Source organism: Salvelinus namaycush, chromosome 39, assembly GCF_016432855.1.
Source record: "Salvelinus namaycush isolate Seneca chromosome 39, SaNama_1.0, whole genome shotgun sequence".
In the NCBI taxonomy this organism is placed as follows: Eukaryota; Metazoa; Chordata; class Actinopteri; order Salmoniformes; family Salmonidae; genus Salvelinus; species Salvelinus namaycush.
The window spans coordinates 3,076,505-3,092,379 of NC_052345.1; the positions used below are offsets into that span (position 1 = coordinate 3,076,505).

Sequence of the window (15,875 nt, forward strand, 5' to 3'; positions counted from 1 at the left end):
TGATGGAGCGATCGTCCCCTTTAGGCACTAATGCCGTGGAGTTTATATACAGACCGTCCTTCACTCACTCACACACACACACTCTCTCTCTCTCTCTCTCTCTCTCTCTCTCTCTCTCTCTCTCTCTCTCTCTCTCTCTCTCTCTCTCTCTCTCTCTCTCTCTCTCTCTCTCTCTCTCTCTCTCTCTCTCTCTCTCTCTCACACACACACACACACACACAGAGAGAGAGAGAGAGAGAGAGAGAGAGAGAGAGAGATACACACCACTTTTTTAAAGATGGATGAAGAATAGACAGATATGATAGCAGCGCGAGACATCGTCATGTTCCATGGTTCCAGAGTTATCTGTAATATTATGACTCATAAAGGCTTTTCCCGGGCACTTGGAAGCCCTAGGAAAATTAAGCCGTTATGATAAGATTAAACCGACAGCAGTGACGTTAAAAACGTTTTAAATGTACCATTCATTACTCCTTTTAGGCCAAACGTCACAGCTGGGTAGCATAATCAACAGGTAGACCTGAGCCTATAGGCAGTCATAATTCCTAAACCACTAAATAGTTGGCAAACAACAACGAGTGGGGGACATTTCCTACTTAAATCAGAAGCAGCACAGATTTATCAGAGTGCTAAAACGTAACGGCATGTTTTTACTTCTAATGATAACAACGGAAGTGGGGCGCATTCATTGTTAATGATTTTAAACTCGGTGGTGATTGAATTTCTGCTTCCATTGAAGAGAACCCGTTGTCTATATAAACCCGTGATCCCCACGTGATTTCGTTTATTTCTTCAATCTCCATCGAGTCATCTGAACCCCTAGAAGTAAAATAAAAAAAAATAGAGGATGAGAGGACGCATTTGTCAAAATAACTTGTTTTCTGCGTTGTGTATAAATAAAGCTCATGTTTTTACGGATCATTATTTGCATCCTATAAATGTTTCATTCCCGTTCCATTTCCCACATAAATCAGGCACCCCTCTGCCGGTAAAAGTCGCTCGTTTGTTACCGGGCTCTGGCGTGCTCCGTGACAGAATAGGAGAAACAGAAGTACCATTAGGTAAACTATTCAACGCCACAATTTATACAACACCCAACGCGCGGATATAAACAGAGAGGGGTTGCGTCACCCTACAGTATTTAGGGTTCTGTGATGCAGGGTCCAGTCACAGAGCTTTATGGCTCCGTCCGCATTCTAAATTAAGATCGTTTTGCAACACGTGCACTGCATTTCTTATTATATGGCCAAACCCGTCTGTTTTCAGTGTACATATAGCCTACTAAGAAAGTTAGGAATTTCAGATGACACGTGGAAAACATTATGAAGACAGCAGAAGGTTTCATTTAAAAAAATAGATTTGGTGTAATTAGGACTATTATTATTATGAGCCTACCAATATATGCCTGTGGCTTTTAGGTCTACCATGATATGAGAAAGTAAACAGATTACATTTCTTCCTCAATCATAGCCCTAATATAAACAGGCTATATGTGTTTGCACCTGTCCTGAATAGGCTCACCTTATCCGAGAATGGAAGCTATTTACGTGTCTAGTTTAGGCTGCTTGTTGACAATCATTATTTTGGAACGTCTGTCTGTCGGGTGTCTGTCTGGCCGGTGGGCTCAGGGCAGGGAGGGCAGGGCCGGGAGGGCAGGGCAGGGAGGGCCAGGCGGAGACTTCACGGATCAGTGAGATAGCGTCTCCCACTGTGGCTAATGGACTATTAGTCCTATTAGTGACCCGACCGCCGCTCCACTGTCCAAACAACCCCGGGAGGCTGGAGCACCGCACCACACAGTGACGCGCCACCACACACTTTTACGCGCATCTTTATTGGGCAGCAGAAGTGGACAGTGCAAATTTGAGACCAAGTCTAAAGATAATTTATATACTGAAAAATTATTGATACTTGTTTTCTGGCTTTATTTTAATTTTCATAGTTTGCCATATACAATTGATTAAATATACGTTTTTTTTTCATCAATCTACACACAATACCCCATAATGAGAAAGCAAAAACTTTTTTTTAAATATTTTAGCAAATTTATAAAAAATAAAAAAACTACTGAAATACCTTATTTACATAAGTTTTCAGACCCTTTGCTATGAGACCTGAAATTGAGCTTAGGTGCATCCTGAATCCATTGAACATCCTTAAGTTGTTTCTACAACTTCATTGGAGTCCACCTGTGGTAAATTAAATTGATTGGACATGATTTTGAAAGGCACAAACCTGTCTATATAAGGTCCCACAGTTGACAGTGCATGTCAGAGAAAAAAAACATCTGAGGAAAGGTACCAAAAAATGTCTGCATTTCTTGAAGGTCCCCAAGAACACAGTGGCCTCCATCATTGTTAAATGGAAGAAGTTTGGAAGCACCAAGACTATTCCTAGAGCTGGCCGCCTAGCGAAACTGAGCAATTTGGAAAAGGGCCTTGGTCAGGGAGGTGACCAAGAACCCGATGGTCACTCTGACAGAGCTCCAGAGTTTTCCAGAAGGAAGCCATTCCTCAGTAAAAGGCACGACATCCCGCTTAGAGTTTGCCAGGAGACACATAAAGGACTCTCAGTCCATGAGAAACAAGATTCTCTAGTCTGATGAAACCAAGATGAAACTGTTTTGGAAGACTAGTCAGGATCGAGGGAAAGATGAACAGAGCAAACTACTGAGAGATCCTTGATGAAAAACTGCTCCAGAATGTTCACCTTCCAACAGGACAATGACCCTAAATACACAGCCAAGACAATGCAAGAGTGGCTTCAGGACAAGTCTCTGAATGTCCTTGAGTGGCCCAGCCAGAGCACGGACTTGAACCCGATCAAACATCTCTGGAGAGACCTGAAAATCAATGTGCAGGACGAACCCCATCAAACCTGACAGAACTTGAGATGATCTGCAGAGTAGAATGGGAGAACCTCCCCAAATACAGGTGTGCCAAGCTTGTACCGTCATACCCAAGAAGACTCGATGCTGTAATCGCTGTCAAAGGTGCTTCAATAAAGTACTGAGTAAAAGGTCTGAAAACATACGTGAATGTGATATTTCCGTTTTTTATTTATCTAAAAAACAGTTTTTGCTTTGTCATTATGGGGTATTGCATGTAGATTGGTGAGGATGAGAAAAAAACAATTTAATCAATTTTAGAATAAGGCTGTAACGTAACAAAATGTGTAAAAAGTCAAGGGGTCTGAATACTTTCCGAATGCACTGTAGCTTATAAAAATATGCCTGCTTGTCTATAATGCAGTATCTTATGTATGCTTAACGAAAATGTCTACAAATGACACAGCAGGCTGAACAAAAATATGAACGCAACACCAACCCGAGGGTTGGTCCCATGATTCATGATCTTAAATAAAAGATCCCAGAAATGTTCCATACACACAAAAAGCTTATTTCTCTCAAATGTTAGGCAGTACGTCCAACCAGGCCTCACAACCACTGACCACGTGTATGGCCTCCTGTGAGCGATCGGTTTGTTGATGTCAATGTTGTGAACAGAGTGCCCCGTGGTGACGGTGGGGTTATGCCTGCCGGTGGGGCAGGCAGGCATAAGCTCTGGTCAAAGAACACAATTGCATGTTATCGATGGCATTTTGAATGCATAGAGGTACCGTGATGAAAGCCTGAGGCCCATTTTCGTGCCATTCATCCGCTGCCATCACATCAGGGTTCAGCATGAGGTGGTGGCCATGTCACAAGGATCTGTACACAATTCCTGAAAGCTGAAAATGTCCTGCATACTCACCAGACATGTCACCCATTAAGCACGTTTGGGATGCGCTGGATGGACGTATAAGACAGTGTTTTCCAGATCTTGCCAGTATCCAGCAACTTCGCACAGTCATTGAAGAGGAGTGTGACAACATTCCACAGGCCACAATCAACAGCCTGATCAACTCTATACGACGGAGATGTGTTGCGCTGCATGAGGGAAATGGTGGTCACACCAGATACTGACTGGTTTTCTGATCCACACACCTACCTTTTTGCATATCTGTATTCCCAGTCATGTGAAATCAATAGATTCATTTATTTCAACTGATTTCCTTATATGAACTGGAACTCAATAAAATCTTTGAAATTGTTGCATGTGGCGTTTATATATTTTTTGTTCAGTATATATATATATATACCATAACATCACAATTTACCAGACATTGCAATGTTTATAACCTGCAACAAGTGCATATAAATAAGGGGGTTGACATGGCAACATTTAAAATGGGCCTAGAGCATCATTTTCTATTATATGAAATACAAATCGTTGCTAAAGCAGAGCTTGTGTGATGAAAATAGATTTTAAAAACCCAAGGATTTATTTCTATCAAAGTATAGAGAATTGAAATGTGAGGTAAGTGTTTCTGATTTTTCTAAGCGATATACAATATAGCGTAAATCTATTATAAGGATAAATATTTGAACGTTATTTTTGGATGCAATAATCACTTTTTTAACTCTATTTTCATGTTGGTGCGTAAAAGTCAGAAGAATAACCCCTTGTTACGGAAAGGAATAGGAATCAATATATTATTTCTCTGGATACTTCCTACAGCAATTGACAAATAAAATAACCATATTTTCGTTGTACAAACAAAAAACAAAATGACATTCATGAAAATAGAAAGACCTAATAATGAAATGACAGTAGGCCCTATACCAATGTATGGCCCATTATCAAAAGCCGTTTGTTTATTAAATGTACCTTTGGTTATAACACCATACATAGCGTACATTTTCATAAACAAATCTTAAATTAAAACGTGTCACTTTGGAAGGAAACTATCTTATGCTCCTTTATCCGAATAACGGAATAAAGTTAAACCGCCTTGTATAGAAGACATGCAGACCAGCCTGTTCAGCCGGTCCTGACTGAGTGACGTAGGGAGAGCCACCTGCAGAAACGATGCAAATGTCCATTAATCAAATCAGCTGACTGGTTATCTGACCACTGTTGTCGTGGTCGCAGCATGCGGCAAGAAAACATAACCGTTATCGACATACAGTAAGAACAAACAACAACACAGATAGGCCGACATGTTTTGTGATTTTACCATGATATAAACTATTACGGTGTAGTAGGCCTATCAAGTTCATCAGAACACTAATAACAGAAAGTGAGACCACAGCAGCAGAGCAACGTTTTGGCGCAAAGGAAGGACACATTTTTGGAAGCTACAAGATATCAATTGTCGATTGTGAAAGTAATTTTTTTACGCATGTAAACATTCCTTATTCATAGACCCTATAGCCATGGTCTGGTCTCCCATTGTGCTTGTTATTGGAGGCATCTTACCTTATGAAAAATAACCTAATTGTCCATAGTCATTGTCCAAAACAAACGAACCGGCCATCCACACGTGCACTCTTCTCAGTAACTTTAAGTACAAAGGGCGTGTTTACTTTGAGCCCGGGCCTCCCTTTAACTCTCTCAAACCTGCCGTTGCGAGGCTCGAGGCCCGAGGAAGAAGACGCTGTCCCAATCTAAACATCGCGAGCGGATGAGATTATCTCTCGTCTCGCTCCCTTCCCTTTTCTCTCCACTATAGGCTGCCCAATGGTTCGAACCGCAACCAAGCATTCGGCCCTGGCGCCTATACTTGGCCACAATTGACAGACGACAAGAGGTGTAGCATTTCCTTTTGTTGCCCCCCCACCCCCCCCCCCCCCCCCCCACCCACCCCCTTACCCTCTACCCTTTACCCCCCACTCCTTTCCCAAAAGCCAGGTAAACGCCTAACACTGAAATGTCAGTGAAATCTCATCCCCTCCCGATTTGACACAGAAAACAAGTGAAATATATCGAAGAAACATTGTTTGAAACAGCAAAGACCAAAGGCCGGCGACGGGCTATTGTTCTTCCATTTTTATTCATCTTAATACTTTAACACTTAGAACAAGGCGGCCACATACTTTAATACGTGCTATTAAACATATCAAAGAGTTCGGATATATATTAGGCCTTGGTTTATGTGATACATCCCGCCATAAAAGCAACCTCAGCATCCAGAGAGAGAGACTTGGGGAGGTTCGGTGTCCCCTTGTGCTCATGTTTGGATCACGGCCCGGAGCGGAGGAAAGAGACGTCACGTGGCATAATAAGGTGAGAAAATCCGAGGGTTCTGTGTTTTGTCCAACAGCGTTTGATTCTCAACGCTTTTCCGACTCTCGTCGTTTCTGTTCGGAAGCTAAGGCTGCAGTCTATAACGGGGCAATACAATGTTGGGGACTGACTAACCGGTCTACCACTCGATGCACCTAAAATATCAGCAGGATAATGAAGAATAAAGGCTAAAAAGGCACAGCCATTTCTGAGCAAATGAATACAAATAAATATAATCAACGTTAACATATGAGTTTGCCAAAAATAACAACAACGATTACTGTTATGAATATGTGATAAAAGCACAATAGCTCCTGAGTTTGACAGCACAAATGAGTTTTTGCAAACGTTGATTGTGAATAATAATAATAATCATTATAATTATAATTATGATTTATAATCAACGTGTCCAAAAACGAATTTGTGTCCAAATAGCCTTCACCTACTAATAACTTGAATTAATAAATCACAATTGTATAAATGGCATGATCATGAGTAGAACGCAGTACAACTCTCTCTGCAATTACTTTTTTAGGCCTAGTTTTATATTCTATCTAAATGACTTTTTATTTTTCGTGAAGGCCTATTTTCATTGAATGTACCCAACATATACAATTCAAAAATGATGATCACATTTCGTTCATAGAACAAGAATATGCCACTATGACCATTTAAACAAGGACAGAAGCGTTGCGTTTAAAAAACAGGCATATGAATTTGCACGAGGCTACCAAAATATTCAAACAATAGAAATGTACTTCCGTGCAATTACACTTTCACGCAGAATGATTCATACAGGAGAAACATTTGGCCTAAATGTAAACAAAGTTTTAAAAGGCTACAATAAATGTATGTTTTTCGAGATGCTTGTTTTTTTTTTATATAAGAAGTTATTAATGGAAAAAAGTTTCAGTCGTTCGTGTAGCTATCGAAAATATTTCATCCACTTAACCATCCATTAACAACGCATAGCCTAACCCTTCCGGCGTGAATCTCCTGAGCATGGGGGCAAAACTATGTTCTTGACCTCAGAACGCATCGCGTTACCCAACATTCGCTGGCGTCGTTGGATTTAATGCTTATTTAAACTACATGAACGGACATGGTGACTCGAGCCCCGTCGTCCCGTGGCCAGTCTAAACACAGTCCACCGGTGGCCTTGTTAGGCACTATTTTACGAGCGTCCCGACTTCCACGAGGACATGACCGGTGGCGTTGATATACCACGAATGAGAATGCGCGCCGGCGTGTCTGCGAGCCGTGTAACTAGAATTCATCATCAGACATATATCTGACAATATCCGCCCTCCTCCTCCTCCTCCTCCTCCTCCTCCTCCTCCTCATCTAGGTCCCTGTCTAGTCAGTGAATTATTGTCATGAGTAGGCCTATACGCCTCTGCAGTGTCTTGCTATGGTTTATGGTTGGGCCTAGCCGGCATCTGTATTAAGTCAGATTTCAGGTCAGATTTCAGATTGCATTTGATTCGACTTTATGGCACAGATATGGTGCACGCACATTTGAACGAAGGAACACGCACACACACGCGCACACGCACACACACAAGCAGCAAATGGGTGGACTAATCTGTCTGTCAGAGCTAGCTAATACCATGGCACCTCTCTGCGTTGTGTCTGGTGAGGGAAAACCCTGCCTCGCTGCCATGCATGAAAAAAACGTTACTCAGGCTACAGGAGTGTCTGTGTGAGTGAGGGACCGGTCTAGAACTGAGGGCACAAAGTGACAGCAGTGTGTGTGTGTGTGTGTGTGTGTGTGTGTGTGTGTGTGTGTGTGTGTGTGTGTGTGTGTGTGTGTGTGTGTGTGTGTGTGTGTGTGTGTGTGTGAAACGGAAAGGGAGTTGATAGGGAGCAGATTGTATTGGCTAAAAACGTCAATCAGTTTTGCTGGAGGAATGTTAATTGCCGCGGATACCCTGCTTATCGTCCCTACGGAGTTATTAATATAGCTGGATAAGAAGGCACAGAGACACCCGCCATGGGCTACTGCTGCAGCTAGCTACTCTTCGCATAGTCTTTTTGTTTACTTATAATGTGTACGATGTGCATGGCATCTTTGGGCTAATGGGCTGCTGCAGCACGGCTAGTTTATAGGCTAGTCTAGGGCTAGGCTACTCATGTTATTCGGTTATTGCCAATGACCTACTGTTCAAATTTGGGAAATTACAATAGTGTTATGTTTGTTATCCTTGATCAAAACGTAGATCTGTTGTTCTACAGCACTAATTAATGTGGGGGCCGGAGCTGCGTTTTTGCATGCAGCCTGGGGAAGGTCGAACCGTGTACCTGCTGTGACACATCTGCACTGACATTAAATACAGATGTAGTTTTTTGAATGCAGTAGAGTTGCACCCTTTCCTTTTCGCTTCATGTCATCATTGGTGTATTGTGGAGCATATACACTGAGTGCACAAAACATTAGGAACATCTTCCTAATATTGAGTTGCATCCCCTTTTGCCCTCAGAACAGCCTCAGTTCATCAGGACATGGACTCTACATGGTGTCGAAAGAGTTCCATAGGGATGCTGGCCCATGTTGACTCCAATGCACAGTTGCGTCACGTCGGCTGGATCTCCTTTGGGTGGTGAACCATTCTTTATACACACGGGAAACGTTTGAGCGTGAAACACCCAGCAGCGTTGCAGTTCTTGAAACACTCACACCTACTACCCTACCCCGTCCAAAGGTACTTAAATATTTTGTCTTGCCCACTGAATGGCACACACACACAATCCATATTTCAATTGTCTCAAACATTAAAAGTCCTTCTTTAACGGGTCTTCTCCCCTTTCATCTGTCTGGTCCCGTGTTGCTCAGTTGATAGAGCAAAGCGTTTACAACGCCAAGGTTGTGAGTTCGATTCCTACGTGGACCAGTAGAAGAAAATAATCAAAAATGTATCCACTCAACACTGTAAGTCACTCTGGATATGAGTGTCAGCTAAATGACTAAAACGTAAACATCTACTCTGATTGAAGTGGATTTAAGAGCTGACATCAATAAGGGATCATAGCGTTCAACTGGCCAGTCTGTCATGAAAAGAGCTTGTGTTCCTAATGTTTTGTACACTCAGCGTAGAACCACATTTCATTTCTACAAGCTACATAGACCTATAAAACCGTACAGACCTGGTCCTGGTCTGGTTCCCCGCACAAAGATTAAGCCCTAGACTAAAACGCATGTTCAATGGAGATTCTCTATAGAAAGTGTTTGAGTCCAATATCTCTGTGTCCGGGAAACCGGTATGGCTGTATGGAATATGTTGGCCTAGCAGAGGCCGGACACTTGACCTTCACGAAGTGACAGGCATATAGCTTGGCGTTTTCTCCTCGTGCTTTTGCTCGATAGCATGCACAGATTTCTCACTCACGTCCCCAAGACATATAAGGGGATTACGCACGGCAGCACATCCATAACTTGTCATTGACGTACTTCAAAACAATATGTACAGGAACATTTGGAACCGTATAGATGAAGTCCACAAAAAGGGACAATTACTTTATTTTCAGTATTTTATTGTCACAGCGCATGATCAGCTCTGTCTAATTGCCTAGTTTTCGCCATGCGTAAAAGTCATATTTGAATTCCAGTTGATGGCCTATTTTGAAATATATGTATATTTTTTGTCAGGGTGTAGGCTATTTCATGCGCTCGTGGAAAGAGGGAGCGTGCACATGCGTTTTGGTGAGTTTTTTGTCTCTCCATCGTTCTCAAATGTGATTCCGGATCAAGTTATCTTAATAATAACTCATCCAAAATACCTGAATAAGAATAACACTGATAAATGCGTAAATGAATGGGCAACCTATATGCCTATAGCGTAGACAATGTAGGGAGGGTATTATATATAGGGGGGGGGGGGGGGGGGGTTACAATGGAGGCGGGTCACCCTCTTCAATAGCTCCGCTCTCCTCCCCTCCCAACGCGTCCAAATACTTAGCTCGCTCGCGCACTGGCTCCTCTCACCACCTTCCCTTTCTATCTGTTACGTACATCCCGCCCCAGACCCAGACCCAGTGACATCACGGGAAGAGACAAGGGGCTTCGCCCTGCTCCCATCTCCAGTTACAAAAACACACAGGAACTCAATTGTCAAAAGATCGCACCGCACGGCTGGTTTGTCTATAGCCTATGGAGAACCAGGCCACACTTATAGGACTAAACCTTTAACCAAACCTTTGTTTCTTTTCATCAGGGGATGAGTTGGGATATCCAGCCGTTTAGCGCGCGCACCTCCGATTACCGAGCCTCTAAATCAAGTATTATTTAAAACGGGGTATATAGTATCATATGTTACTCAGCGGGTTCCATTTCCTTGATGCGCGCGAGCAGGACCTCGATGGCATGATGCTCCCGAGCCCGCTCACTTCCACGCCGTTCTCAGTCAAGGATATTCTGAAACTCGAACAGCTAGAGCAGCAGCAGCAGAGGCAGCGATCTCAACAGCACCAATCTCGACATCTGGACCCGCAACAGATCCAACACCTGTCCCACACCCAACAACACTTAGTACACCCGGACTCGACCCAGCATCAGCAGACCCAGTCCCAGCACTTCGAGGCGCCACCGTCCTGTATGCTTGCTTCAGCGGTCGACAGCCCTCCGTTCTCGGACGGGGAAGACAACATGGCTTACCTGAGTTCTCTGGCGGCCCAGGACGGGCATGGGGAGGCCAGTCTGTCCCCGGAGATGTTCGTCCATCCCGGGCTGGGCCACCTGACCGACCCGAAGCTGGAGGTAGACCTGGAGGATCAGGAAAACAGTGAGTTGAATAATAAGATGATTATTCTGTATGAACAAAGGGACACAAAGCATCGCTTTGATTAAAATACCTAATATAGCCTCTCAATATACACACTCATGATCATTTGCATCGACAGTATATATAAAACTAGAAAATGTAAGGATAACGCAATAAATTATTGCGGAAGGTGAAAATGTGTCTTAAAATGTGTCTTGGTTTTAGGCTAAATGTTAGGCGCAGGAGTTTTGTGAGTGTGTTATAATTTCAAAAGACACAAACGAGGCCTGTTATAATTCAACAAAACTACATTTTAATTCCAAATGGTGTCTGGAGAATGTTAAGTAATTCAATAATCTCGTCTTTAAATATCAGATTTTTTGAACGTTTTACAAATAAAACATTAATTTAGGTATGCAGGAGAATAACTATCTCAACGGGTATAAATATGTTTTCATTATGCTATTGTCTTTATTCTAAGGGCTGCATAGACTGATAAACTAGTTGAAATTATGACACACACATGTTATTGGACTATAACTACTTTATAACCAATAGAATAGCATGAATGTAAATACGTCTTAAAAATAAACGACACAGACTAGGCCTAGCCTGCAACCAAGTGAAAGTAAACATTGTGGAAAAATAGTTTTCTTTGGTTTTGATTTATGGTCAAACCTTTAGACAGTATTTCTCACTATATGGCGCGTTTGTTTCTTTTACTTCATTTATCTAAACTCATTTATCGTGAAATATACACGTTTTGAATAGTTTGGATTAGACGTTTTACTGTCAAGGTTTTCAGAAGGTAGGACAACTGACTGACAAAATAATTACACATCCATGTCAGTAAAACGAAATTAGTAAGCCACACACATTCAAATAAGATACATTATGAAATATATTTCCACAAATATTTTCATAGGCTACTTTAATAAAACTAAATTGCTATTTTCAGAGTAGCCTACAAAATGTTTATGCTCATCTCTTGACACCACAGAGAGCTGTGGCGTGGTGTCCAAGCCGTTGGAGGGAGAGGACAGCGGCCAGGGGGACTCGGATCGGCCGGCCAAGCAGAGAACCAGACGGAAACCCCGGGTCCTCTTCTCCCAAGCCCAGGTGTTCGAGTTAGAGCGGCGCTTCAAGCAGCAGCGGTACCTGTCCGCTCCTGAACGAGAACACCTGGCGAGCACTCTCAAACTCACCTCCACGCAGGTCAAAATCTGGTTCCAGAACCGACGGTACAAGTGTAAGCGGCAGCGGCAGGACAAGTCCCTGGAGCTGGCGGGACACCACCACCCTCCCCCGCCAAGACGAGTCGCGGTGCCGGTCCTGGTCCGGGATGGGAAGCCCTGTCTGGGCGGGACTCAGAACTACAATGCTCCGTACGGGTCGAACCCCTATAGTTACAACGGATACCCGGCCTACACGTACAACAACCCGGCATACAACAGCAACTACAGCTGTACTTACACCAGTATCCCTACTCTCCCCCCAACCACCTCGGCTAACCCCTTCATGGCCATGAACTTGGGGAACATTGGGGGGCTTAGCGCCTCTCCCCAGCCCCAAACGCACCAAGGGACAGCGGTCACGACATGTCAGGGCTCACTGCAAGGGATCCGGGCCTGGTAGCCCCACTCCGGTTACACCCCGGATCAAATCAGAGCATTGTTTTACACCCACACCGGTGACATTAATCGAATCCTCTCATGCCGTTTTTTAAAGGGTTCTTCCCCTTTTTAAAATAAAGGGAGTTATTTCTCAGCAGTATTTCGGAAACAGTGTTGTTTTTATGTAGTTATAGGCCTCCGTGTCTGCCTGGTGGGGTGGCTGTCGTTGGATTAAGACCGAAAAGGTGCAAATTCGACATGTTTACTCCACTCTCGGTGACGGTCATCAGAAAGAAGCTGTGCGTAACGGTTGAAATGGATTTACGACCAACAATGGTCTCATTTTATTTGAATGACCAACTATCGAGTTAACGTTGGATATATAGGATAGGCCTAATCACGAGACTAGACGTTTGATAATTGTGATATACGGAGTAAGGGTGGTCTAGTTACTTGTAAGCATGTGCTTAAAAGGATGTCCGGATTATTCAACAGTGATGGCCTATAGGTGGATTTCCCAATCTACTATTCTCAACGATTTGTTTCATATTTCTAATGTTTCTTTAGCCATGATGACATGACAAGTGAGAGAGAGAGTGTTTGATTGTTTTCAAGCTTATGTAATTCATTGACATTTATTTGATTTATTCCATTTTCTCATTTAAAAAATCCTGGAATGGTAGAAATTTAAATGGGCTGTAATCCAATTTTGGGCTCTGAACACAACCAAGACAATTTGATAAAATCTCATAACTTGCTTTCGAAAACGAATAAATTCCATATTTTGCTACTTTGCGCAAACTTTCCACGGTCCATTACATTCTTTGTGAGGCTCTTGAGAGTTTTCTATGGTGGGATCCTAATTCTCCCAGTGTGCGTGTGGGTGTGCGTGAGTGTGTGTGAGAGAGAGAGAGCGAGCGAGAGAGATGGATAGGCTAACTTCCCGTTATCTACAAGTTGTTCTAATTTGTCAAGATGTCTGATATTATTGAAATATCACCTGCTTTTCGATGTGCCTTTAATTACGAGTATATAAAATGGGGATAGAAATAAGCAATAATGTTATAACATGCTGGATAAGAATAATCTTTGCAAATCACTTTCATCACAATCATCTTCAAAAAGCCACATCTAAAGTAGAATAGACGACTGACAATGAATAGTCTACATTGAGGCATGAATGGCCTCTTGGCAAGATACGACATGGATATCAAGACAAGAAAAGACTCATTCTCTCTCTTTAGACACAATTCCACTAAACCGGTGCACAATATTTCAATGAAAAATGTGCATTCAAAATGTCCTATTCCCGCAATAGCAGGTAAACGTATTGCAATTGTAGCCTACTTATTCGAACACATGAAAATAGCGTTTTTAGTGCTAGTCTGATTCAGGTTGTTAGCCACAGCTTTGTTATAAAATCTTTCCATTTGGAAATGTGTCGCGCCCGGAAGGCGGTTGGAGAAGGCCAGGCAACAGGCACACTCGAATTAATTGTGCGGGTGCCAGTCTGTGTGAAAAGAGGAAGTTATTCTCCATTTGAGGCGCTTTAAGGACGCGATTAGCAACCTAAAATACCCTGAAAGAAGCAGCTCGAGCGGGGCTGGAGAGGCCGAATAATAGGCCTTATTGGATTCCTGGACAAAAGGTGTATGGTAGGCTGGCCCGGCCACTCAGCAAAGACAAAAGAACCCAAGAGCTGAGAGATTGACGTCCTAATATTCCAAATTGAGGCACAGGCAGTGCGTTATTTTAACCGGCTGCGCTATACTGTGATTGGGATAGGGGGAAAAAGTGTTCACTTTTGTTCGCTTTTGGGGAGGTTTTTGTTCCCGAAGAAAGGGCCTCTGATTGGGGCGGAGAGGGAGAGCCCCAGCCGGGGCAGCAGGGCTGGAGGTTAGGCAGCGGGGGGCGGCTGTGTGAATGAACGGTTATTATTGCTACAAGTTTCACCATTTCTGTCTATCTGCGGGAAAATGGAGGACAAGGAGCAGAGAGAATTCAAGGAGGAGAAAAAGCATGGCGGCCTGGTTATGAGGAATGGGGCATTGAGAAAATAATGAGAAAATAATATTTTTACAGAATAGAAATATAATCCATAGGTATTTGATCTTTCTTATATAAATTTTGCAACATGTCGAAAATAGCAGATGTTGATAGCCTAGGCTATTTGAAATAGCCTACCATAGGCTATAGACTCAATGTCAGTCATTCAATACACACTGAACATTTTGATTAAGATACATAAATCTAAGAAACTTGATAAGTCTAATTTATTCAAAGATTAACATAGCAGCCCACTTGGACTTCAATGAGTAGATATGATATATGATGTTTAATTTTCCCACTATGTGACCATCTGAATTCACTATTCCTTATGGGCGGCTCAAACCTGTCCTCATGACCTTTTGTAACAGCCAAACGTTTTGGATAAACGTTCTATTTAACCATTTTTGTGCATACTTTTCCCGTTCACGTTAGCCTACAACTGTTCAATTTCTCATATTTTAATCATGACAGACAGAGCTAGCCTTTGGCGGCAATGCCGTTGTCCCGGCTCTGTGGGAAACCGCCAGGCTCACGCATACCACCATGGGCAGATCTGCAGAGCGCGAGGAGAGAGGAAGTGGAAATTAGACAGACACGCGAGCATCGGTTCAGGCCAAAGACATTATCCAGACGAGGAGCAGCCGTCATCACACGGCCCTGTCGATGAGCGCCATAAATACTGGTCTGGGGAGAATCTCTGAGGAGACCTCCCAAATGGCACCCTATTCCTTATTTAGTCCAATATTTTACATGGGCCTTGGACAAAAGTAATGGACTAGGCGATATAGGGAATAAGGTGTCATTTAGGACGCACAATGGGGGAGAATCTCTTATTACTAAAGAGCTAAACTAAAGCATCAGATGAACACACTCAATGCGTTCCAAATTGCACCATATTTCCTTAATAGTGCACTACTTTTGACCAGAACCCATAGGGCATTATATTGGAAATAGGGTTCCATTTGGGACGTTCCACTGTTACAGGGACTGGGAAAGGAAGGATCACTGTTGGCCTAGCTTAAGTGAGCTCCCCGTGGGAAAGCGTCAGAGCGCGAGAATAGTTGAAGAGTTGTCATGCAGCATAATCTTCCGGAGACATATTTTGAAGGGAGGAGAGGGGAGAGGCTCCTATACTCGACATAAATTGAGCATGATTTCAGATCAACGCTGGGCCTATTGGACAGGTTTGGTTAAAACAGGAACTAGCGATGGGCCATCGATACATTCTTAAAACGTAGGCCTATAGGCTACTAAGTTTTATTTTTATTTTTTAAATGTAACCTTTATTTAACTAGGCAAGTCAGTTAAGAACAAATCCGTATTTACAATGACGGCCATACACCGGCCAA

At 42.9% G+C, this 15,875-nt stretch overlaps 2 protein-coding genes across 2 annotated transcripts in view; both read left to right on the plus strand.

The window, feature by feature from the left end:
• Positions 1 to 15,875, plus strand: part of LOC120032827 (mitoferrin-2-like) — a 251,179-nt gene that overhangs the window by 120,529 nt on the left and 114,775 nt on the right. The window lies entirely within an intron of this gene.
• On the plus strand, positions 10,208 to 13,278 carry LOC120032828 (homeobox protein Nkx-2.3-like). The gene is made up of 2 exons (XM_038979022.1): positions 10,208 to 10,885; positions 11,865 to 13,278. The coding sequence occupies exons 1-2, from the start codon at positions 10,414 to 10,416 to the stop codon at positions 12,497 to 12,499; spliced, it is 1,107 nt and encodes a 368-aa protein (XP_038834950.1). The 5' UTR covers positions 10,208 to 10,413; the 3' UTR covers positions 12,500 to 13,278.